At 41.7% G+C, this 25,595-nt stretch overlaps 1 protein-coding gene and 1 long non-coding RNA gene across 3 annotated transcripts in view; one reads left to right on the top strand and one right to left on the bottom strand.

The window, feature by feature from the left end:
• Positions 1-11,798, top strand: part of LOC132474644 (uncharacterized) — a 39,767-nt gene extending 27,969 nt beyond the window's left edge. Inside the window, exons 27-34 of one of the 2 annotated variants that reach the window (XM_060075444.1) lie at positions 3,523-3,636; positions 4,353-4,412; positions 4,539-4,655; positions 4,899-5,050; positions 5,327-5,413; positions 9,394-9,540; positions 9,947-10,111; positions 10,310-11,798. In XM_060075444.1, coding sequence (XP_059931427.1) covers positions 3,523-3,636; positions 4,353-4,412; positions 4,539-4,655; positions 4,899-5,050; positions 5,327-5,413; positions 9,394-9,540; positions 9,947-10,111; positions 10,310-10,393 — 926 coding nt within the window. In that variant the 3' untranslated portion in view covers positions 10,394-11,798. Of the gene's footprint in view, positions 1-3,522; positions 3,637-4,352; positions 4,413-4,538; positions 4,656-4,895; positions 5,051-5,326; positions 5,414-9,393; positions 9,541-9,946; positions 10,112-10,309 lie in introns of both variants that reach the window. The other variant, XM_060075443.1, reaches the window with a different exon arrangement.
• A 12,641-nt stretch (positions 11,799-24,439) lies between these two features.
• On the bottom strand, positions 24,440-25,204 carry LOC132474757 (uncharacterized). The gene is made up of 2 exons (XR_009529723.1): positions 24,893-25,204; positions 24,440-24,768 (listed from the first exon to the last, which is right to left on the bottom strand). It is a non-coding gene; the product is annotated as an uncharacterized LOC132474757 (long non-coding RNA).
• Between the last annotated feature and the right edge of the window lie 391 nt (positions 25,205-25,595).

Genomic DNA, 25,595 nt, shown 5'->3' with positions numbered 1-25,595 from the left:
TTTCGCATTCATGCTGTAACCACTAAGAGAGTAAACAAAGGGAAACTTAGACACACTGCTAACCTCTCAAATCTCATATCTATTGCCTCCAAACCAAAAACAACCTTAAAGCCTATCAACAACACCATCAGGATGGCTCTACTTAATGTGAGGTCTCTTAATAACAAATCATTTTTAGTTAATGATTTTATTACCACTTCTAAACTGGATTTTATGTTTTTAACTGAAACATGGCTGGAACAAATTAACAGTGCAACCGTTCTGATAGAGACAGCTCCTCCCAACTATAACTTTTTTGATGCATGTAGATCTGGAAAAAGAGGTGGAGGGGTTGCTGCTATATTTAAAAATGTATTTCAGGGGAAACAGATGTTATTTGGTGATTTTCCATCGTTCGAATACCTTAGTGCTGTATTGAAATGCTCCCCCAGAGTTCTCCTATTAATTATTTACAGGCCACCCACATATTCTGCAAATTTTTTCGATGACTTCACAGAATTATTGTCTAGCATCTCCACAGAATTTGACTGTCTAGTTATAACTGGTGACTTCAATTTTCATACTGATGATTTGAATGACAAGTATGCAAAAAACCTTTTGCCATTTTGGACACATTTGAACTGTCTCAACATGTGAAAGAGGCTACTCATTGTAAGGGGCACACTCTAGACCTGGTTATCACAAAGGGCCTCAATGTTTCTGATCTCTCTGTGACTGATCCTTCCTTGTCTGACCACTTTTGTGTTTTCTTTAACATATCTTTTATTCCCGATATACAGACAAAATCAAACACTGTCAAAAAACGGTATATCAATGAAGATTCTAATGTACTTTTTAAAAAGGCCATCTCCTTGCTACCACCTCTAAACCCATGTTCTCCTGATGATCTTGTAGAAAACTTTAATTTGAAAATTTTGAAAGTCATAGATGTCATTGCACCTTATAAGGTTAAAACGATTTCTGGAAAGCAAAAGGCACCCTGGAGAAAAGCTGCTTCTGTAACAGCACAGAAAAAGGAATGCAGGAAGGTTGAACGCATCTGGCGTAAAACAAAACTTCATATTCACCATGATATCTATAAAGAGAGCCTCCGTGCCTACAATTTAGACTTAAAAAATGCTAGAGAAACATTTTTCTCCAATATCATTAAAACCAACACTAATAATGCAAAAACCCTATTTGCAACTGTTGACAGACTGACCAACCCCCCAACAGAAATTCCACCTGATCTCCATTCCACGCAGAAATGCAATGAGTTTGCAGCTTTTTATATTGATAAAATTGAAGGTATCAGACGCGCCATCAATATCTCCACTTCAAACAAAAATGTTGGACTACCACCCTGTTCAGGCAAAAATTACGTGGCAAGGATGGCATACTTTAATGTTATAGACTCTCAAAATCTTGTGGAAACTGTGACACAACTAAAGCCATCCACCTGTTGCCTTGATACTATACCTACCAACCTCTTTAAGAATGTTTTCGACTGCCTAGCAGTAGACATATTGCAGATAGTTAACAACTCTCTCCAGTCAGGCAATTTCCCAAAAGCTTTGAAAACTGCAGTTATCAAACCCCTTTTAAAAAAGCGGAGCCTAGATGCCTCTATTATTGACAACTACAGACCAATATCGAATCTACCCTTCATAAGTAAAATCATTGAGAAAGTTGTCCTCCAGCAACTAAATCACTTCCTGGCATCAACTGGTTGCTATGACACCTTCCAATCAGGATTTCGACCCCTACACAGCACTGAGACCGCCCTTATTAAAGTTGTAAACGACATCCGTCTTAACACAGACTCTGGCAAACCTCAATACTAATGCTACTTGACCTCAGTGCTGCATTCGACACTGTAGACCATACATTACTTCTGGAAAGGTTAGAAAACTGGGTGGGGCTTTCAGGCACTGTCTTAAATTGGTTCAGGTCCTACCTACAAAATAGGAACTACTTTGTTTCCATTGGCGACTTTGTATCAGAATCAACTAACGTGACCTGTGGAGTCCCACAAGGTTCGATCTTAGGACCCTCTTTATTCAACATCTACATGCTCCCACTAGGGCAAATCATGCAAAATAACAATATTGACCATCATTGCTATGCTGATGACACGCAAATCTATGTATCGCTATCACCAAATGACTATCGGCCCATAGATCTGCTGTGCCAGTGCACTGAGCAAGTGAAGGAATGGATGTGCCGAAATTTCCTTCAACTAAATGAGGACAAAACAGAGATAATTGTATTTGGTTCTAAAACAGAAAGGCTTAAAGTAACCCAACACCTTCACTCTCTGTCCCTGAAAACCTCAATCAAAGCCAGAAATCTAGGGGTTATCATGGATTCAGATTTACATTTTGACAGTCACATCAAATCAGTTACAAAATCGGCCTATTATCACCTTAAAAATGGAGCAAGACTTAGAGGGCTCATGTCCACCGAAGACTTACAAAAACTTGTACATGCCTTTATCACTAGTAAGCTTGATTACTGCAATGGTCTCCTTACAGGTCTCCGAAAACAAACTCTGAGGAAGCTTCAGCTTGTTCAGAATGCTGCTGCTAGAGTTCTAACAAAGACCAAAAGATTTGATCATATTACACCAATTCTGAAATCGTTACATTGGCTTCCTGTAAATCAGAGAATTGATTTTAAAATCATGTTGCTTACCTATAAATCCCTACATGGTTTAGGGCCAAAATATTTAACTGATATGCTTCCACTACATCAGCCTTTTAGACCCCTAAGAAGCTCCGAGACCAATCTGTTAATTATCCCCAGAGTAAACACAAAACATGGGAAAGCAGGATTTAGTTACTACGCAACAAATAGCTGGAAAAAACTCCCAGAGGATTTAAGACTTGCCCCAACTCTGAGCACCTTTAAAACAAGACTGAATTCTTTTATGTTTGCTATAGCTTTCTGCTAAATAACTTTGCCTTTATTTTCTATTTTAATACTAAAATGCCTTTTTAACTTTCTATTTTCTCATATGTTTTTCTTTTACTTGCCTATTATTTTATTTTATTGCATGACACTGTTTATATGTGAAGCACTTTGAGTCTGCCTTGTGTATGAAAAGTGCTATATAAATAAAGTTGCCTTGCCTTGCCTTGCCTTATGTTAAACATTGTGTATATATATATATATATATTTTATTTTTTTCATTTGAGCTATTTTTAGAACATGCTCTGCGGGCGACTCACATGGTCCCTGGGGGTGACCAGGTGCCCGCGGGCACAGTGTTGGCTACACTGTCTAGGGCAATTTCTTCGTCAAGATGATCGGTATCTGTTTAGATGTTATTTGATTTTAAAATAACATTGTTTATACCTTTTTTTTGTTGGATGATATCTGAATTTTATTGATGTTATTATTTTTCCGTCCTATGTGTTGAGAGTATGGCCTATGTGTTATGTGTGGACCCCAAGAAGACTACCGGACTACAGCGTTCTCAGCCTTCAATATACAAATAAACAAATATTATGACTTAATCTCTGACCATTTCATTTCCTCCAGGAATCTCTTCCCAGTCTTTGAGGGAGCAAATCAAATCACAGTCCCAAGATTCGGCACTGCCCGCCAGTCCACAGACCAACCCCCACACCGCATCATCTGGAAACCCTTGCCAAGGTATAATTCCCATATCCATAAAGTACACAATGTGTACTTTTTTAAGTACTGCCGCTGGGCCCTCTCACCTGACAATAAAACAAAGCAAATGTATGAATATAAAAAGTTGAATGGGGAAGAAATAAAGTGGAGACAATAGGGGGCTGATTGGCGCGCCGGCCTTATCTCCTGTGTGTGAACTCCACCAGAAGGGGAATGACATTGGTTTTATGGCGCGGCTGACGAGCGGCTGAGTGAAAGTGCTGACGGGCTGGAAGGAGACGTGATTAGTCACACGCTTGGTGCATGTTGCTGAATACATCTTTTGCCGCACCTAGTGTCACCTAGCTCCCTCTCCTTCACCTCCAGCTCCTCTCCTTCCCTTTGCGTCTCCGTGGGTCTGTGTGTTTTTTCTCTCAGCAAGTGTGCCCCCTTTGCGACGCAGATGCCTCACAGCGCATTACATTACATTGCATAACATTCAAAGAGCTGACACTTTATTCCAAACGTCTTCAACCAGGAAGATACAACCGGAGAAAGTGTAAGAGTGTAAGAATAATACAAGTACACACACTAACATAAGAAAACTGCTTCAAGTGCAACATTTTAGAAAGAAGAGTTGAAGAATTTAATTTAATTTAATATCTAATTCTTTCCATGGGACAATATGCAGCCAATGTGAAGTTTAATGTCCAAGATATGAAATAATTAATTGGAATTGTTTCATTGCTTCTTAGAGAACCAACCGATGAAAGCATGTGGCCCGCCCACTCATGTGTGTGTTCCTACAATTGCAGGTAGGCTGTCAAACATTGAAGCCAAAGCACAGCAAACAGCTTTTCCGTATTGCATTTTAAAGCAAAACCTTGCTCTCTCCTTTCTATTTTCTAACAAAACATCCCTGCTATGTCCCAACTTGTCAGAGGAGGAGTGGGATAAGCTGCTCCAGCGATCTCCTCTCTTCCAGCTGCTGAGGAAGGTGGAGCTCGGTTTGAAAGAGCAGGCTCTGGATGCAGGCTTTCTAAAGGGAGAGTTGCGCAGTAGGTTTGATGAGAAGAAACTGTTTATGTTGGTTCATACATTACATGCAATGAGGCGATAATTTGTGTGTGTTTGTGTGTGTGCATTGCAGTCTGCTGTAGCTTGGAATATTTTGAAGGAGAGTAACAGTTCTGTAGTTAAATTTAAGTTTATCTTTTGAACAAACATTTGACCTCAATGGGAGTGGTGCAAGAATGAAACCAATATGTTGCATGCGTCTATTGTAATACTTGGCCCAGTAGATGAAAGCAGCAGATTTGTTGATGTGCTGGATGCTCAGTGGGCTTGTGAAGGAGAGCTCATCCCTCTGGACGTGCAGACTCTGAACCCCAGAGAGTTCCTGGCCTACCAGCACGGACTGTTCCTGCTGAAGTTGCTGCACACTCTCAAACTGGTCAGTGTCACTCTGACTGCCTTTTCTGCCTCGACATCCCCTATTTAAATTGGATAACTCTGTCATACCTATTCACACCTGCATGTGTTTACAGGATAAATGTTAGCACACTCCAAACATCTCCAGTTCTGTTCCAGGGAATACATAAAAAATAGAGAATTCCAGTGTATTGTAGAGTCATATTTCCTGGATTTTCATTCGACTTTTGTTTGTATTTTATCATGTAGCAACTTGTATTACTAATTGCAGAGTTATTTTCATTGAATTTAATTTCAGGCCCCAGCAATTTCCCTTCAAGTTGCGGCTAGTCTCCCACACAACAACTATGCGGAGAATGCCTTCAGAAATTCGTTTTTTTATCAGGTACGCTTCTGGGTAAAAAGTCAAAGTATACTTTATTATCCCAGAGTTGGGAAATTTGTGTGGACAAAAGTGCAGCACATTTAAGACACATAGTGACATAGGCATACAACTGGGTACGCCACACACACCACAACAACATTTAAGAAATAAATAGTTCAGTGAATCAGTAGCAGGCCTAAAAACAACATTCCAAAATTAGATTAAAAATAGTAAATGAAAAACACAGTGTTCATGATCTTGACCTGTGTCTTTCATTAAAAAGTCTAATAGCAGAGGGGACAAATGACAAGCTCAACCTCTTGGTTTTAATTGACCTTTGCAGCAGCCTGCTACTGCCACGGTTGCTGAGTTGGAACCTCCTATATAAGGGGTGGGTAGGATCTCTAAGTATCCGCTCAGCTTTATCAACAACAAGATCTGCCCATAGCTGGGTGACTGACGTCTGACTGCATACAATTATTTTGCTTGCTGTCTTCACCAGACGCTACAACTCATCCTGGTCTCCTTTGCGTATGTTTCCAAAAACACAAACCAAAGGCTGCCAAAGGACAGCAAGCTCTGAAGGACTGTCTTGTAAAACAATTCCAAGATAGTATAGTCCACCTGGAAGTGGTTTAGTTTACGCAGAAAAAACATCTGTTGTTTTCGTTTTTTTACCTTAGATGTAGTGCATATCTCAAATTTGAGTTTGTCATCAATTTCAATACCAAGGTATTTATAGCTACTAACACTCTCAATATTTTTGTCATTTACAGTGCTGTTAGGGATCTCACTTCTATGATGTCTAAAATCCATTACCATTTCTTTGGTTTTATTTGCATCAACAGCCAGGAAGTTATCTTTACACCATTTGGTGAAGTTACTCATCTCTTCCTCAAAGCTGGTTAGCGACGAGCTATCTGGTTTCAAATACCCCACAATGGCAGTATCATCTGCGTATTTGAAAAAAGTGTGTGTGGATGTGCTAGCTCGGCACTCATTGGTATAGAGTGTGTAGAGTAGAGGGGACAAAGCACACCCTTGAGGGCCCCCGGTATTAATGGGCCTCGAGGTGGAGGTGGCTGAGTTAAACCTAACCTGTTGAGTCCTGTGTGTTAAGACTGTATCATGATCACCCACCCACCTATGGCTCTTATTCTTCAACATTGACCCCTGTTGGTGATGATGATGTGCTTGTGAGAGATTATTATCTCAATCAATAACTACTACTTGTAGTAACAGTTTATTAATTGTGGGATTAGCGATCCTCCCGCTCTTCAAAGGTAGATCTTCTTCGCGTGATTTCTATGGAAGCTTATATATAGCAAAATTCAAATGGGAATGCAATTTGTAATTTACAATTCAATAAGTCATTACATTATGCAATTGACAATTCATTATGCAATTTAATAATGTAATTTGAAAATATGTTATTCATAGTGTATTTTTTTATGCAAAGTGACAATGAAATCCTCAATTCAATTTTAAAAAGTTATAACAATAAAAATATAATAACATTTTGTCACAATTTTGGAGTGCCTTTATTCAAATTAGAGTTTCGCCCATTGTTACGCGTGCTGAACCCCTAGTTCTAAGTAAATCCATAGCAGTTATGTGGAAACCATAGCAGTTATATAACGGAGCCGTTATGTTTAAAAACATAACTTCTTACCTTGGCGAGTGTGTCGCTGCGGTGTCTGCTTGTGTGTTCTTACCTGTGCGCATGTGTCGATGGCGGAGCCGTTAAGTTTAAAACATAACGTCTTACCTGGGTGAGTGTCGCTGTGGTGCAGGGGCAGAGTGGGGCACTAATAGCCACCGGGAGAATCCTCCCCGGTCCGGCCCTATCCCGCCTAGCAATAACGTCAATGGTGGAGCTCTGGCTAATTAATGCCGTTAATGCCTGACTTTGGAATAAATCCGTTATTTTTGAGCAGTTAGATGCATCCCCCTCCAGCATCCGCTTCTTCTTTATTCTAGCCTTTTCAGCCCCTCCTTTCTCTTTTCTCTTCTTGCCTTCCATGAGTGCCACAACAAGCAAAAGCAAGCAACCACGAACTTGCTCGCCTTCTCTGTCTGACGTGTCTTTAGGGTCATGCCATTAGATATGGGGCCGCTCGTATATCCCCCTACATTTCCGAAAATGGACTTGACCTGCAAGCTGTTTATTGGATAAACGCATTTCCCAATCCCAGGAGTCTTTGCTCCATTCTACGTCAATTCAAGAACAAACAAATTAAAGTAAACTGTAGTTCGTATTAGTTATTTATGGCCATGAAAGTTCTGTAACGCCTGAATAATGAAGAATTAAATGAAGTAAAAAAATATAATATTAAAAAAAAAACATGAATGAGACAGAGAGTAAGCAAGTGGTATAAATATTGGATATTGGATTTTGGATGTTCTTGAGACATGTATTGTTTATTTCGGGGATTTTCACGGCGTCTTGACTGGGAATTAATTATGCTCAGGGCCGGCTTGCAGACACCTCGCGGCCGCTCACAACTGTGGGCCGGTCCACCTGACCTCGCTGGCCGGCCGACCGGGAAATCTCCCGATCGTCCCGACGGCCACTCCGCCTCTGCTGCGGTGTGTGCAGGCGCGTGTGTGTTCTTACCTGCGTGTGTGTTGATCGCGGAGCCGTTATGTTTAAAAACATAACGTCTTACCTGGGCGAGTGTCGCTGTGGTAAGTGCGCGTGCATGAGTGTTCCTACCTGCGCGTTTGTCGCTGGCGGAGCCGTTATGCTTAAAAACATAACGTCTTACCTCGGCGAGTGTGCCGCTGCCTTTGCCTTGACGTGCGGGGCATGCGTGCGTACCTGCCATGTATGTTCGTGCGCATGCGCGAACGCAGCATAACAACATCGCTGGAGATTCAAGAGTTAAATGACAGCGCAGTATTTTGAGCGGCAGAATCTACCGCCTCTTCTGTCAGCCAATCAGGAACTGAGGAATCAAACTCACTTCCGTTTCAGTCAAACTCTCTCACACACGCTACTGTACTTTCTCACACGCACACTATTATTGTCTCTCACATACACTGCTACACTCTCTCTCATACCCAACTATTCTCTCTCACATACACTACTATACTCTCTCACATACCCAACTATAATCTCTCACATACACTACTATACTATTTCACATATACTACTATACTCTCCCACATACACCACAATTCTCTCTCACATACACTACTATACTCTCTCACATACACGACTATACACTCTCATACATGTAAAAGGAGTATAATAGTGTGTGTGTATGAGTATATGGGTGTATGTGCGAGATTATAATTGTGTGTGTAAGAATGTGTAAGAATGTAAGTATGAATTCTGTCCCAGACGGCCCCTCTTACGTTTCCGTGTATGTTCGTGCGCATGTGCGTGTGTGTGCGGTGTGTGTATGCGGTGTGTATGTGCGCGCTTGCGGTGTATGCTTGCGTTTGCGCACGTCCTGTGTGTGTGTGTGAGCTGCAGGCTGCTTGGCACATGCGTACATGACTAACTTGAGTAATTGCGAAAGGGCTGCTATTATAGTAGTAAAATGGAAAAGCTATAGCGCCCCGTGATTGCAATGCTCTTTCCTACGCTCAGTGTGTTGCAAAATTCAAAAGACATTTCAATCTGCAAAAAGGTTAGCAAGGTCAATTGCATAATGTAATGACTTATTGAATTGCAAATTGCAATTCCATTTTGCTCAAGGAGGAATTTTGCTACAAATATGCTTCCATGGATTTCTTTGCCTGGGGATATGTAGATGAGAAGGAGAAGGTTGAGTCAATGTGATAGAAATGATAGAAAAAGTTATTTTCTAACTGTGTTACAGTGGACGTTATTTGTGTCTTTTGGGATGAAGTATAATGCATGGAATAGTTTTCAATTCAAACTAGTGTCTTGATTAGAATACATTGGGATGGCAGATGTTGTGTTGTTTTCTGTATGTTAAAATCTGATTAATCTGTAATATCCACAATACTCCTTCTTCCCCGTGTGGCAGGATGCAGAGGATAGGCTCTTTGTGCGACGGCAGAGGCTCCAGTGTGTCGGAGGATTCTCTCTGCTCCTGCTCCACTGTCTGTCTCACATTTCCGTTGGAGACATGAGCTCTGACTCCAGCCCGGCCTTCCAGAGGCTTTTCTTCAAGGTTTGGACAAACTCAGCGGATATTCAACTATCAGTCATCCTTTCGGGCAATAATATCTTACATTTAAATCCTCAAAATCTTATTTTCGAGGAAAGTAATGGATGGATCCAAATAAAGATAATACACAGATGGCAAGCAGGTTTTAAGATTCTAACTGGGGGCAGGAACCCTGATGTGTGATGTTCTGGCATATTCACTGCCAAATCACTTTGGATAAAAGCACCTGCTAAATGAATAAGTGATAGCTAATTAAATTCACACAAACGCTATATCCCCTTGTCTTTAACGTTGAGCACCAGGACTGCCAATGTGTTGCCAATGTGTGCTGGGAAACATCACCAAATAATGCTGACCCTCCCATTCTCGTAAAGAAGTTTAACGAGGAGTTTTTTCTCTGGGTTTACAGTCGCTCCAGGTCTGTCTCGGGGAGCTGTTTCAGGCCAGATTAGGCAAGCTCTCCTCTGGACAGGACGCCGTCTCCTTGGCATGGTCACCATGCCAAGGAGATTTTCCCACCACTTTCCTAATAGACAGTCATCAAACACCCAGCAGAGGAGTGCCCTCTCAACACGTAAGGGTCCTTTGTGTGGGTTTATGTTTTTAAGCCTGTTGTAAGTGCTTATTAAAAGGTTAATATATTTTTTACAGGTAAGCCACAAAATTGTATGTTGCCTTTCAATTTGATTCGAATGGTAAGATGTGTGTGTGTGTGTGTGTGTGTGTGTTTCTGTATTTATGAGTTCTCGTATGCGTGTGTGGGCTTGTGCAGGAGGAAACCGCGCCCCAGAAGAATCGTTGTGAAGAAGAATCTCTGTTCAACCGCATTCAGGAACTGTTACGGGAAAAGCATTAAACAATGTGTTTTATTTTGGTTTTGGAAATGGTACGCGGCGTACACCCTATTTCAGAAAAGGGCCATTCCATGGCGTGTGTGGACGGAAAAAAAATAGTGGTGGCGCAATCATGAAGGGCGGCAGCATGAGCCGGCGTGCTACACACAACAAACTATTGTGTTAAATGTTCTTTGGCTTACTATAAGTATCAAGCAAGAAGTTTGAATGTTTTTGGACACACAAAGATGTCACTGAAATCCACCTTATGGCCGTGATTGATGATGACACGCTCCCACAAAGTTATATTTATCCAAAAAGTGCAATATGTGTTGTATATAATTGCAATAATAATGAAATAAACCTGTTTATTTAAAAAACAAAACGAGGAGGAACAGAGGGAGGAGGAACACAGAGAGGAGGAATAGAGAGGAGACACAGAGAGAGGAGATACAGAGAGGAGACACAGAAAGAGGAGGAACAGAGGGAGGAGGCACAGAGATGAGACACAGAGAGAGGAGGAACAGAGGGAGGAGACACAGAGAGGAGACACCGAGAGAGGAGGAACAGAGGGAGGAGACACAGAGAGGAGACACAGAGAGAGGAGGAACAGAGGGAGGAGACACAGAGAGGAGACACCGAGAGAGGAGGAACAGAGGGAGGAGACACAGAGAGGAGACACAGAGAGAGGAGGAACAGAGAGAGAGGAGGAACAGAGGGAGGAGACACAGAGGAGACAGAGAGAGAGGAGGAACAGAGAGAGGAACAGAGAGGAGGAACAGAGAGGAGGAACAGAGAGGAGGAACAGAGAGGAGGAACAGAGGGAGGAGACACAGAGGAGACAGAGAGAGAGGAGGAACAGAGAGAGGAACAGAGAGGAGGAACAGAGAGGAGGAACAGAGAGAGGAACAGAGAGGAGGCACAGAGATATGAGGAACAGAGGGAGGAGACACAGAGAGGAGAGACAGAGTTCTTAATTACTTACTCTATCGGGCTCATGCACTTGTAAATCGGTCAATGAATTCGGAAATATTTAGCAGGATGCAGTACGCTGTACGCTCTGTTTATAGACTAATTGTTGATTTTTAGTGCAATGCGTGGAAACTTTGCAACCAACTAGGGTGCGGCCGACCAGCAGGCAACACTGCTGGTAACTTTTGTTCTCACTCTAGAGCCCTTTAGAGCTATATAATTACAGGCCCTACTCTTTATGTTATTCGTTTAGGGGCTTCTAATTGTTGATTGCCACAAAATGTCAAATGTGAGTAAGATTTATAAAGTGTAAGCACTCTTAAACAATTTTAGTTTATGAGGAAAATAAAACTTAACTTTCATGACCTCTGTCTTTTAACTGATTTAATTGAAGAGACTTGGGCAGATCATCAACATTCCTTATGACTTGAATTGTGTCTTGCTTGACCTGAGCAATGACCTGACTAACCTAGCTGGATTTATAGCTGGGACTTGACATGGCTTGCTCGATTCTCACTACAGTTAGTCGCTTGAGACTTGAAGGTTAAGACTTTTGACTTGAAGGTGAAGACGGTAATGGTTAAGACTTGCTTGAACATGTTTGACTTACTCCAAAATCTGTCTTCTGCCATATAGTGTGACGAAAAGAGAATGGTACATCATTTACAAGTGAGAGCAGCAAAGCGGATCGTCTGCAAGCGTGAATAGGAACAGTCACTCTTGTGAATAGGGAGAAGTTGGGGCAGGAAAAGGGGGCGATTACATCGTGGGTTAAAGAAAATGCCAAAGGGGTGAGACCGACCATGTTACTGTTCTTCTGTTCCTGAATAGCCGTTCAAGGCTAAGCGTTAATAGGCGTCAATTCTGCTGTGGACGCTGGGGGCGAGTCCCCACCAGTTTTCGTCAAGATTCATTTTGTACCCACCACAAAAACTGCTCAATTCACTTGTATGGGGCATCCCAAAGTTCAGCTTTCAATTATTTTTGTTTGTTACACGACTCTTTTCAATGCTGTGGAATTCTCACGTCGAGCATATTTGACCGCTGTCAAGGAAAGGGGATTTTTTGCCTTTGATTCACGTCTTCTGTACCACTCCGCAAGTAGTCCGGTAACATATCAACCCCAGCGTATTCGGTTGCTAAGCGACGTCAACTATTTATCTGCTGATCAACACTACAAATGATAACAAATACATTGTAAAAAGACACACTCTGCAAAGTTATTTTTTCGTTTTGGCAAGTAGCCAATTCTAATAATACCAATACTCTTTGGCTGGGATGCAATGATGAGGCATCAGACAATGAAGTTATTTTAGCCTGAATACATAGGTAAAAAGCACCCGAGCATGTTGCTAGCACCATGGACAGTATCAGAGCGATAACCTGTTTATTGAACTAAATGGATGTGGTAGGCTACACCACGAGATGCATCTGCAGACCACTGCCACATAAATAAAGATGAGATGCGATATTTATTGCATATGATTTGCTGGTGCTGTTGTGAGGTCTTTTGGGGTTTTTACACTCAAGTGGTCAGCTGTTTTAACTTTAATTGATAGTCGGTTGAGTCAGTCTCTTGTTGAGGGGGGGCGGGGGGGGGGCATTTACTGCAGCTCATGATAGGCCCCCCGATCATCGTAGGCCCTGGGGCTTCTGCACAGGTAAGCCCATGCATTAAGGCGGCCTTGGATACAGCGTTCAGCTGTGCAACAAATATTTTTTTCTTTTTCAATCTTGACGACTTTTGTAGTGCTGTTTGTAGCCACATGTTTACCCCTTCTGAACTTAAACACACAATTTCCTTGCCTAGCTCCTCTTGCTTATGTTGGTAGCTTAGCCATGTCATGTCACGTTGTCAACGTAGGATACAGAACATAGTTGGTCATATGTCCAATGCTTTTTGGAAACGTTTTCTTCATAAAACGTGCCAGACAGATATTATATACATTTGAATCCTAGCTACATGGGTATGCCGTCTTTCAGAACCTTTCATTACCTGCACTTAAGAGAGAAAAAAGAGTTTATCCTCATTGTACCCAGCACTTCTGAAAATGCAGTTCCGAATGCGTCTCTGTCCCCAACACATTTCAAACCAAACTAACGCCCATAACGCTCTGCCGTCTAGATTGTGAGAGAAAAAATGTGCAATGAGCTAGCATGATTATTTCTAGATGGTTTCATGGACCCAGAGACTAGAAGTGCAGGGACAGGTCTTTATCAGACACTCTTTATTTCTTTAGTCTTTACTTCAGAGGCAGGCATTAGGGTCGGTTTCATAGGTTGACTGAATTTGACTGTTTTAGGCTGAGTCCGGTTCCCTAATCAAATCACTGGAAGCAGATATATGGAGAGGTGTCTGGCCGGTCGAATAATACAAGGGGACTGTACTGTGTGTGAGTTCTAAAAAGTTTCCCCATACCCGCCATCCTATTGTCCCAATTGCTGCATTGTATTCTCAAAGGGACGGGCATTGTCAGTTGAAGCTCGATCAGGATAAAGGAGCAGTGTTGGCCCATCATAACCTACAGACTTGCCTAATAACAGAATTTTCATTAATATTGTAAAAAAAAAGGAAGTGCAGTGCACCAGTAATACATTTGGATCTACCTGTGAACCAGCACACACACACACACACACACACACACACACACACACACACACACACACACACACACACACACACACACACACACACACACACACACACACACACACACACACACACACTCTGATGGGAGTGTGTGTGAGGAGACAGTGATTGGGGACAGTGTTAGGTGACAGGGCAACACAGCAGCCAAGTAACAGTTTGTTATTTTTAACAGCAGGAGAAAAAAAAAGGGAGGGATCAACTTTGCCCTCTGCCTATGACCAGGACTCTGCAAAACTCACAAACACACATTCCTCATCCCTTCTTTGTGCTTCTTCTGTTCAGGGAAAATGTGTCCCGTGACACTTCACACCTGACCTTGGTTAGTTATGTTAGTTACCGGTATAGTCACAAGCTGTAGAAAGAAATATGTGGAATAATTTTTTTTAGCAAAGCAATTTAGCAACATTTTTGCCCTGGCCTCATAGATTGGCCTTGCAGTAGATGTAGAACCACTAAATGGTTCATATGAGGCTACAGTAGAGGCTCTTTGAGAATCCATGCAAATCTCTTTACACATATGCAAGAACACCAACAGATGTTTCCCATCAAAGGACCAGGCAGTTTGATATTGTTTAGATTCTAGTATGTCGCAATACCATTCCAGCAGCATGAACATAATCCTTTCTTCATGCATAGAGTATGATGAGAAAGAGATGAGATCAGACTAATTACTCTACTGAAGAGTCCGATAACATGAGCGTATTTGCCATCTTGGAAGCCTCTTGAGCTACAGCTGCTAGGCCAACACAGCTGTTTTTATTTACTGAGGGGACAAAAGAAAAAGGTATTCCTCAGCACACTTTAGCAGATGATGAGGGGACATAGAAATGAGAGGGAATCGAATGCAGTATCAGTATTCCCAATAAACATCTGAAAAAGGCTTACCCTACAGGAGAATAACAGGGCTACTTCCAGAGGAAAACACAGCCAACAATGTTTATGGACCATCCCAGGAAGAACTGCACAATGGCCGGGGTCTCCTCCAAAGGACCCGCCTTCATAGTGTTACTGCTGGTGCTAAAAATGTGTGTGTGCCACAATGTGGATAGGTGCTACATCAGGGGAGGAAGTGGGAGAGTTGGAAAGATCCTGTTACAAGATTATTGGACGATATACATGTTATGTCTGTTTCTCTGATGATGAAGCAGGAACATGCAATATATCTTTTGGACAATGCAACGCCAATGTTGGCTGAGTGAACGCTGAGAGTCTGGTTGACATTAGGCGTTGACGGCCATCTGCTGTATCCTAATGCAGGCCTATCTGCCTCATGAAAAATGCATATTTATACACAGTATGTTGCTTTGTGAAAGGCCAGCAGATATTTCTCTTCTTGATTGCTTCATTTAAATAAACAGTTGGTCTTCGTCAGCGGTTAGTGATTGTAGTTACCGCAATGGATGCGAAACGGTGGGAAAATGGGTCGTCCTCAATATTCAAAGATACATTGCTTTTTCTTTCATTCTCTCTCTGTTTTTTTATGAACTTAATGCATTGTACTGTTTTCTCATGTTTGATCTGTTCAAAGTTATATCATAACTTCGAACAGATGTTATAAGCAAATAAGTTTCAGACAAATAAAAAAAAGAAATAAAGATACTACAAATCTTAAGGGGGAGTCAGCTCAAATGACCTAATAACACATTCATAGTTTTCTCATGCAAATGCAATTTTTTTTGCCATTGTAATAATTAAGGTGGTCTGTTCAATCACATTTCCCTCAATAAAGCGGATGCATTTTTTTTTTGTAAAAACAAGAGAAGTGGTCAGATGCAGTTGGAGTAATATGCGAAATCAGGTAAGAAATTACCTCTAAAGAGGAAAACTCAAAGATTTCCGCTTCATTCTCTTTGGCAACACCTTTGTGAATAATGGTCTCTTATTTTCCATAGATTCAAACAGTGTCGCTGCCGACACCCAGTTCATAACATTCCTAATACTGTAAATGCAAGGGCTTTAATCAGTAAGCCATATAGGCTCAATCATCAGTGGAGTTCACCTTTGGTGAAATATACAGTGGGCCCTATCTTGCACCCAGCACAATTTACTTTCTACACCAACGCATGTGTCATTGCTAGTTTGCACCCGGTGCAAAGCTGATTTTCCTCCCGCAGCAAACTCGCACCACTAAACTCGCGCCCTGAGAGGTGTGTCGGCGAAAATCAGAGGCGTGTTCCGGCGCAAATGATAAATGGTGCTATCTTAGGACACACTCACATTAGGCCATCTGCAGGGGTGGACTGGGACAAAAATTCAGCCCTGGCATTTTCTGTCCAGACCAGCCGACTACAATATCAGCACTAGGGGTGGGACGAAACGAATTGGAAGAACCCTGTATGTAATTGATTAAAACAATTTAATCAAGTACATACATCCGAATAATAGTACAGCACTGTAAATGGGAGTTGTTGCTTTTTTTTTTTTTTTTCTTGTCTCTTGTGCTCAGTGCGCAGGTGTAAAATCCCAAGAGAGTCTGGCTGCAGACATCCACCCACACCAGAGGCCGTCTACGAAGAGCCTAGGCACTTCCTATACGCCCCATTGTACCGATCTTGGTTGTAGTTCCATTAGACATCCACTGGGGGTGATCGCGGGCGAGTCCAGATTGAATGGGAGTCAATGGTGCTAGACGGCTAAATATATCTCTTTCACCTGCTTGTCGTTGAAATATCGCAAATTTTATTGTAGATGCCGCAAGTCCATATAGATCATAGTTCAAAAGTCAAATGAATGAGTACTTATGTCCTTTCGATTTCTTACAGTTTGGGCCGTTGTTGGCCGTACACGCTAGCATTCGGCTAATGAATGCTGATTGGTCAGGGACAGACTTGTGACTGATTACGACCAGAGACCCCTCTTGATGGCATCTGAAGCTGAAGCACAATCTGAGGACTTTCCGTTAATTTTTTTTTGCGTACTGTATTTATATTTTCCTGCAGGCACTTTTATTTTTTATATAGTTATGTATGGTGAAAGTACGGGTATAAATGGAATTTCTTCCATTTCTTGTGTTCAATGTTCAATTTGTTGTATACATGGTACGGTATGACAACCTTAAATAATACAGTCAATGTCCCGCTCAATATCATTTCATCTGTCATTGTCAATTTTTTTCGAAAATAAAGATAGTTTAAAAAATAAAAGCCTCGTAAATGTGCAATGATAAACTGCTCCAACAGTGGAAACGGATTGTCCTTTTTTTCGTTTCCCAAGGACAGAATAAGGTAACGTTCTTGCTTGCCCCTGTATGAATGGTCCTAGGCTACCTAAGGCTGCACCTGGTAGGGAAAGTTGCGCTGGACCCCGGGTAAAATCGCACAAGGCTTATTCAAGTTGCGCGCTAGACATTCTCACTGTCAAGACTCAAGCACTTAACTTACCTTAACCGATTGTTCCATACCAATTTTTTTTTAACAATTTAACAACTTCAACATCTGCTATTACTGTCGTTTTTTTTTTGTAGGACTTACTAGGTCATGGGCTAAGGAAATTGTTTACTGATGTAAACTAAGTTTATGCAGTCTTACAACTATGATTCAAATCCTGGTTTCTATTTCAGGAGAAAGATAGAACAGATACGTGACCTTAAAAAATGCAATATTCAGCTGAGTTCATTATCTTAGCCCCACCTTTTGAACGCAACTTTCAAATTACTTGACAAAAAATTACATCGTGAGAAAAGTGGATTCTGAGGGTAAAACCCCATAGGCTCCCATTCATTCTGGACTCGCCTGCGAGCGCCCTGCGTGGACAGATATTATTACTGCAACCAGTCCAGAAAACCGGAACTAACCAGCGAGTGCCTATTCTCCTCATAGTAGGCATGCCCACACGCTCCAGACATCCACCCACAGAACTTCCGCTGCAGACATCCACGCACAGAAACATCCACCAGCACACCGGAAATCGGAAAAAATTAAAATTAAAATCGGAAAATAAAATCAATCTGTTTACATAAATGAACGGGCGGAATCGGAAAATAAAATAAAACTTGGGCGTTACGTAATGTGTTTACATAAATGAATGAAATATACGGTATTACGGTATAAAATCGGATAAACGCTTCCGGTTTTGGACAGAAGAATTGACACTCGCTGTTGACTTTAAAGCCCATGTTTCAACTTGAAGACCCCTGTGATGAACGTGTAGATAAATTATGTAGGAACTCGATTTGCGTGAAAGAATTAATCATAAATGTACACTTAAAAAGTTTTTGAAAGAAATTGTGAGTAAAATTACTTCCGCGTCTCAAAAAACGCTCTGAACAGACGTGACCGGAAGTGACGCAACGACAGGTAAACATAATCTCTTCGTAATGGAGTCAGACAGTGAAGAGATTGCAGTAGGGGTTAATGTCAGCTCAACTGCGTTCACACCAAACGCGACATTTATCGCCCGTTTGCGTTGTCGCCGAAGTTTTGTCGCTCCACAAATCATAATCTGTCGCTGTGCAAGTTTTGTCTGTACAAGATAACCACCATTGCATGTCTTCACCTTTTGTGGAAGAGGGAGAGACGTCGGAGGACCCGACACAGTCTATTCATAATATTGTAATGACCACGGAAGAGGCAGTGAATGAAGTATTGATTAGACAGATTTATTAGATAGATATACCTAATAAACCGTTGGAACACACAAGACCGGAAACCATAGCAACGCCGGTAAACAAACCCAGAGAAGCCAAATCCCTATGAGCTCCCCGCGCTACGGCCATCCGGAGGCGCACAGAGCTTTTGGCCGTGATATTATCTATACAATTATATTATATACTATTATATATAGCAGTGGCGATTCTAGAAAATTTTACATGGGGTGGCAGAAGGGTGGCAAGTTAAATTCAAGGGTGGCAAATCACACACACAAAGTCAAGTCAAGTCAAGTCTTTTTATTGTTGGAAACACACATGCCTGGTGTCTATATGTATTTATTTATACCAATCGCTAATGAAAACAGTTAACATATTTACTAGGGCTGTAACGATACACAAATTCACGATTCGGTTTGTATCACGATTTTTGACCCACGGTTCGATACATCCCACGATTCTTTTAAATTTAAAAAGCATTTTATTTAAACAACACTTAAATACCAATTATCTTAGTGTAACATTTAATAACAAATAATTTGGAACACTGAACAGATTTGAACCGAAAGAATACTATTAAAGTATAGCTAAATTATTAAAGAAATAACCAAAGATTGCAGTTGGAGGATGCTTTTTGCTGGTAGGCATAATAGGGCCCCTTTAACTGTTTGGTTGGTTTATTCAAATATCCTTAGCGCTTCTTATTAGGCTATGTAGCTTAAATAATGACATAATCAGGCCGTATAGAATGCAACATGTTTAATAGCCTAACTCTCAATAGATGAGGAAAAACGTGACTGTCGCAATAACGAGGCATAGTGTTACGAGTAGCATATGTGTGTGCGGGAGAATGGCAGAGTGCGTATGCGTGTGTGAGTGACGTCAGCGAGTGAGTGGACGAGCGAGGAGAGCGAGCGGTAGCGCGTGTGTCTAGTGAAGAAGCGAACGAGTCCGGTAGAATAAAGTACCCATCCTGTCAATAATCGGTGGCCGCTTCATTCCGACCTATAAGCAGACAAACTGCCAGTCAAATCACACAAAACAATAGAGACAGGATCACACAGGCATTTTTTTTCGCGCTTGGCCCACTCTGGATAAATGTCGTTCATATCGCATATGAGGACTTCGACGGCTGTGGAGAAATGCAATCCTCCGTAGCCACGGAGAGCTGTGATCACAGAGAGGGTATCTCGTCACATAGGCTATTTACGGCATCGATAGGAGGGGGCGCTGTCAGCAGACTATTATTAAGACAAATATTAGCAAATTTCAATCGGACAATTTGGCCGGAGTTCTGGGGAATCCCTGCCTGATTGGTTGACTTGGGCTGTCACCTCGATGCTTAGATATATCTTTTTTCATTACTGCAAGCGTACAGTTGGCTTGTCTCCAGTTCTTTGGCTTTCAAACCGTTTCTGGCTTCATTTGAATGAAGCGGCAGATGCGCACGGTGAGAAGAGAGCAAATAGGATTCATGGACTGAACCATTTTACAGGGGAGGGGGGACATAAAGATTTTAGTTCTTAAACTTAAACAAGTTACCAATGAGATCAACAGCTTCAGTAGCAAAAAATATAATACCATTCAATAAATGTATATTGGAGACACTTCTAACAACCTGGGTGGCAAGTGGGGTGGCAAGCATTTTTTGGGGGGTGGCAGCCGCCACCCCTTGCCACCCCGGTAGTTTCGCCACTGAGCTCCGGTAGTCGCAAACGGCAACAATCACTTTCTCCTCCATGCTGCAGTTCACCCCGGACTGCACTGCACTGAGTTTGACGGTTGAACGCTGATTGGCTGTTACGTTACACATGTCACTCAGTGGCAGTGTTGGGATAGTTCACTTTCTACATGAACTAGTTCAAAGTTCAGTTCACACATTTTAAAATGAACTAGTTCAGTTCAACGTTCATAATTCAACGATTTGAACTAAGTTCACAGTTCCAAAAAATGAACTAGTTCATAGTTCTTTTTTTCAATATGTTGCTGTGAGCTATTATTTTTTTCCGGTATTTTGAACATCGAGCCCACTTTGTGATTTGTCTAGGATGAAATAGAGTGGTTGAATCAAGCATCGTAGCGAAATACAGTTTCTATCGTGTTTTATTGTACATTTAGCGCATTTTGTAAATCCCATTGATTTCTGTTGGAAGACTCATTGCTCGTTGGCCGGAAGCGGAAAGGGAACTAGTTTGGTTGTAGTTCAAATTTGGTTGTAGTCTTTTCGCTCGGTTCTAGCCCTACTGTTGAGTCGGAGAACCGAGCGAAAAGACTACAACCAAACGTAAACAGCCCCCATTTCCGTTTCCGGCCAACAAGCAATGATTCTAGGAGGTATTCTAGTCCGCTGAGCTATGAGCCAGAGAGCTAATGTTATGGATTGTACATATTTATAATTCGAAATTCGTCTCAGCCTTTATACCACAGATACCCTAGGGTCTATAGCATATAACCGTGTTGTCTGATTACAGTTTGATTCATTTTTCACAATTTAACAGATCTCGTTTTGAAGAATAATCACTTGCCATTCGTTTCAATGGGAATCGGGACGGTCTATACTTTCAACATAAAGTGTATTTATATTTTTTAATTCGTCCCAGCCTTTACACCACAGACACTATAGGGTCTATAGCATATAACCGCATTTTCTGATTGCAGTTTAATGTAACAGTAAGCTGACAACACCGCAACTGCAAATTAACCACACGGAGATAACCATGGCAACCGGTCAAACAAATGTTCTCATTCTGCGCGCGCATCCGCCGTGTTGATAAACAAATAACCCCCCAATTGAAAGAAGTTAAACCGAGTGTGCGTGCCGTTCACAGACACCAGAATGAACGAGTTCACAGTAACGTTCATCAGGCAGTAATACAGTACGTTCAGTTCACGTTCGCCGAAAATATGAACGAGTTCATGAACTATCGTTCAATGAACGCGTTCAGGCACATCACTGCTCAGTGGCCACGCTGTTGAACGCTGATTGGCTGTCATCACGCAAAATTTGCGCCAAGTTGAAATATTTCAACTTCAGCTTGGGCGACAAATCAAAACTTGTCTGCGGTTTTCTCTCGCGAAAAAAATTTGCCCGATACGCGTCTCTGCGTTCACTTTGTATGGGATCTTGTCGCCCCGTCGCGTTTGGTGTGAACGCACACGATGGGCCCTTGCCATACAATTATGAGCCGCCTAGGCGAGAGAAGGGTCAGGCAGAGGTAATGGGAAGGGTCAATGGACAGAGGAGAGAGATAGAGTTGTGGTGTGAGGAGAATCGGTGCAGAATTGGGCAGGTGTCTTGGTGAGCGTCCACGGGCTATTCTTCGTTTGCAACTGACGTCACAGCTATTTAAAATTCGTAACCAAACCGGAAGTAGGTCATCTTGCTAGGAACGCGTGAGTTGACCGAGGAGCGACTTGGATTTCGAACATCTACCGGGGCGACAAGGCACAAATAAATCTCGCCAACACTCGTATTTGTGGTAATCACTTCATAACTGGTAATTTTTGGGGCTCAATCAATTTGTGAGAGGTTCTTTGCGAGAGTTTTTGCGCCTGCAGTTCTAAATTTGTTTTTACCAGGAAACCCTTAACCCGTAATCTACGCTCGGTAAAAGGGCCTGATCCTCGCTAAAATCCGACTTTTTCAGCTTGTAGGGATCGAAACCTAACAGGTTAACTTTCTGCTGGTATCTTCCCCTGGCGGGACCGCTTAAATTTGAGAAATATTTTGACATTTGTATCGCACTATTGTGTTCGCTGCAAGAAGCCTGTGTTTTCGCTTGTGTTTTTCAAATCCTAAACTATAAAACTAAAGATCAGACACAATCACTGACTGAAGATTATCCAAGTAAAAAGTATATTTCTCGCTAGAAATGTTATTAGAAACACGTTTAACGGTGAATCGGTCCTAAAATGTTGCATTTCCCATTCAGATAATAAAGATTAATAAAGATCATACACATTCACTGACTGAAGATTAAGTAAGGAAAATGTACATTTCTCGCTAGAAATGTCATTAGAAACGCGTTTAATGGTGTATCTGTCCTAAAATATTGCATTTCCCATTCAGATAATAAAGATTAATATAGGCTACGCCGTGTTCCGGAGCCGCGGGGGATTCTGGGAATTGGGGTTGTCAGTTGACAAATGGGGCTTTTGTTAACTTGTTTTGTTGTTAGGATTAAGTGGGGTTAATGGGTTCGGGATGTTATGTGGTTGTGTGTTGTTCTATTAACATTGTTCGTGTGTTCATTGTTGTCAACACCGTCACCGAGAGTGACGTGACCATCGTTTCGTGCAGCTGTTCCGTGTTGAAGTCTCGTTCAATAAAAAACAACTCTCGTTGTCGAGCGTTCAATAAAAACCAACTCTCGTTGTCGAGCGTGCCCCCCCCCTACAAACGTGTCTCCCCCCCCCCCCCCCCCCAACAAACGTGTCCCCCCCACCCCCCACCCTTCAACTAACGTGTCCCCCCCCCCCCTACAATCGTGTCCCCACACACACACACACGCACGCACGCACACACACACACACACACACACACACACACACACACACACACACACACACACACACACACACACACACACACACACACACACACACACACACACACACACACACATATTGATAGGAGAAAGTAGAAGGGAACAGCGCAACATATCAACGAAGCTAAAGCTCTTTTTAACAGCAGGAGAACCAAACGGTATTCAAACATCTGTTTAGCATTAAAGTTCCTGCCTGTGTGGGAGAGGTTTGAAGGTGGAAACTTGTAAATATGGGGGGGAACAAAATGATGAACAACAACATAAAAGCACACTAAAACAGTACAGTTTGCATCTTGTTTATCTAGCAGCTTATATGATATCCGTACTGCTAAAGTCTTGTGCTACTGTCAAAACCTTCCAGTGTCTATAGAGTAGTAGGCCTATCCGTTCAGGCTGAATGTCTGTTATAACAGAGCCAGTTAATTCACACATTCTTCTCTGCCAGATCAGAGACAGGGGCTGCCTCGGGGGCTACACATAACTCTGTGTGTTGCCAAGCCAACTGGCCGGTGTAGCATTCTATGTAATTGCTCCCAGATTGATTTTGAGCATGACCTAAACCACACTGTTCTGAAAATGAAACGTTTTAAAGTAGGCGTCCCTGAACTTTAATAACAAAAACTAAAGTAAACAGTCTGTGACATTAAAAGCTAGTCACAGACCTATGACTTTATAACTTTAACATGTAACCATCAGACATATCTTGCAAATTCAATTCCAAGTCTTTCGTTATAGCAATGCTTTTTTTTGTTTTAGTGATTTTGCTCATGCAGTAATTTGATTTGAAGTAAATACAAGCACAAAGGGATTTAAGAACAAAACAAGTCATAATTCTCGACTACTCTTCTCATGGATTGTTAACTTTTCATAGCTTTGAGGCAGTGCAGCCTACAGTCGCAATAAAACAGCGACCCCAGCCCCATCCTACTACCCATCCCCCCCACACACACACACACGCACATCCGATGCCTGCACATCCTGCTGCACATGCTGATAGACGGCTTTTTGTTTTGAGCTTTAAAAAGCTTTCAGTGCCATTGTAACAATCTATATCTGTAGACCCGGAGAGACCAGAAAGTGGAGACTCGAATGCAAATGCCAAAAAAGTATATATCATATTAAATATGAATATATATCCAACTACAGTCTGTATGAAAAGTTTTATCCGAATTTTAACCACATCATTCTGATATCTTAAGTTACGCAGTACCTCAACTGTGTGCAATTTCTTCCACATTTCTTACCAGGGGTGTGTCCTGCGGTTGATTATTCTGTCTTCTTTAATGTTGTAGACTTAAATAAATGATCCATCATCCATAGGATAGGGTATTTATTGATTAACAAAAAGGAAGACATTTTTGTTAACATTTTTGGTAGTTCATTGGATTTTGGAGGCCTAATCCAGCACACCAACAGATGTTTCCCATCAATGGATCAGACAATTATGCACAGTATTCCATAATTTCCAGAAACATTCCAACAACATGAAAATAATCATTTCGGGTTGCCATTGACGACTTTGAGAACAATAACAATTATGATCAGAATTATTCCACAGACGAGTCCAATCACATTAAGGGTCCTTGCTGTCTTAGATGCGTCTTGGGCTACAGCTCCTTGGCCAAGAGCATTCGCATTCTGTGCCTGTTGGGGCAAGACAAGGTAATTCTCAGCACACTCAAGTAGATAGATGTTTGGGGATCAAGTTTGATGAGATAGATTTGCATGCAGAATTGAAAATCGCAAAATAAATCCAAAATAGTCTTACCCTGCAGGAACAGACAATAGCAGCGATCCCCAGAGGTAAACAGCAACACAGAGTGTTAAAGATGGACCATGCTAGGTAGGAAGGCGCAGAGGAAGAAGTGTGTCCCTGCTCCATAGTGGTACTGCTGCTATGTGTTAGAGTCAGTTCAGGATGCTTCAAAGTGGTGGTGAAGAATGTGTTCATGACACATCTGGTGGGGGTAAATAACCCAATGTAACCCCTCCCCTAAAATAGGGGAGGGATTGTAATGACAAGTTCATGTTTCATCTTAATCCGTGTATGGTTAGTTTTTCTGATTTGGTTTTAAATCGGAATATTCAAAGAACGAACCATACATGGATTCATCTTAACATGTATTGGAAATGTCTTTTTTCTTCTGTTTCTTCTACTTCTCTCTCTATTCGGCCCCTCTATTATTCATTAAAACATTAAAATAATAGACCACAATCATTTTCATTTTTTAACATTTGGAAACGCCCAGCATTAAAGATCAACAACATTCACCAGCTTTGGCCATTCAGTGAAGTACATCTGACAGAAGAGGAGGATAAGGCTAAAAGAAGGATAAAAGCAGCATATGGAAGATCTGGCGCAATCAATGGATTTATTATGTAGTCTGAAACAACAACCCAGTCGCCAAGAAAAAACGTTTCCATGAACACTGGATACTTTCAACGCATTTCAACGTAAAAAATAGCGTGTT

The sequence above is a fragment of the Gadus macrocephalus genome, chromosome 16, assembly GCF_031168955.1.
Source record: "Gadus macrocephalus chromosome 16, ASM3116895v1".
In the NCBI taxonomy this organism is placed as follows: Eukaryota; Metazoa; Chordata; class Actinopteri; order Gadiformes; family Gadidae; genus Gadus; species Gadus macrocephalus.
Note: the sequence above shows the minus strand (reverse complement) of the source record. Positions and strands in the feature narration are given on the sequence as shown.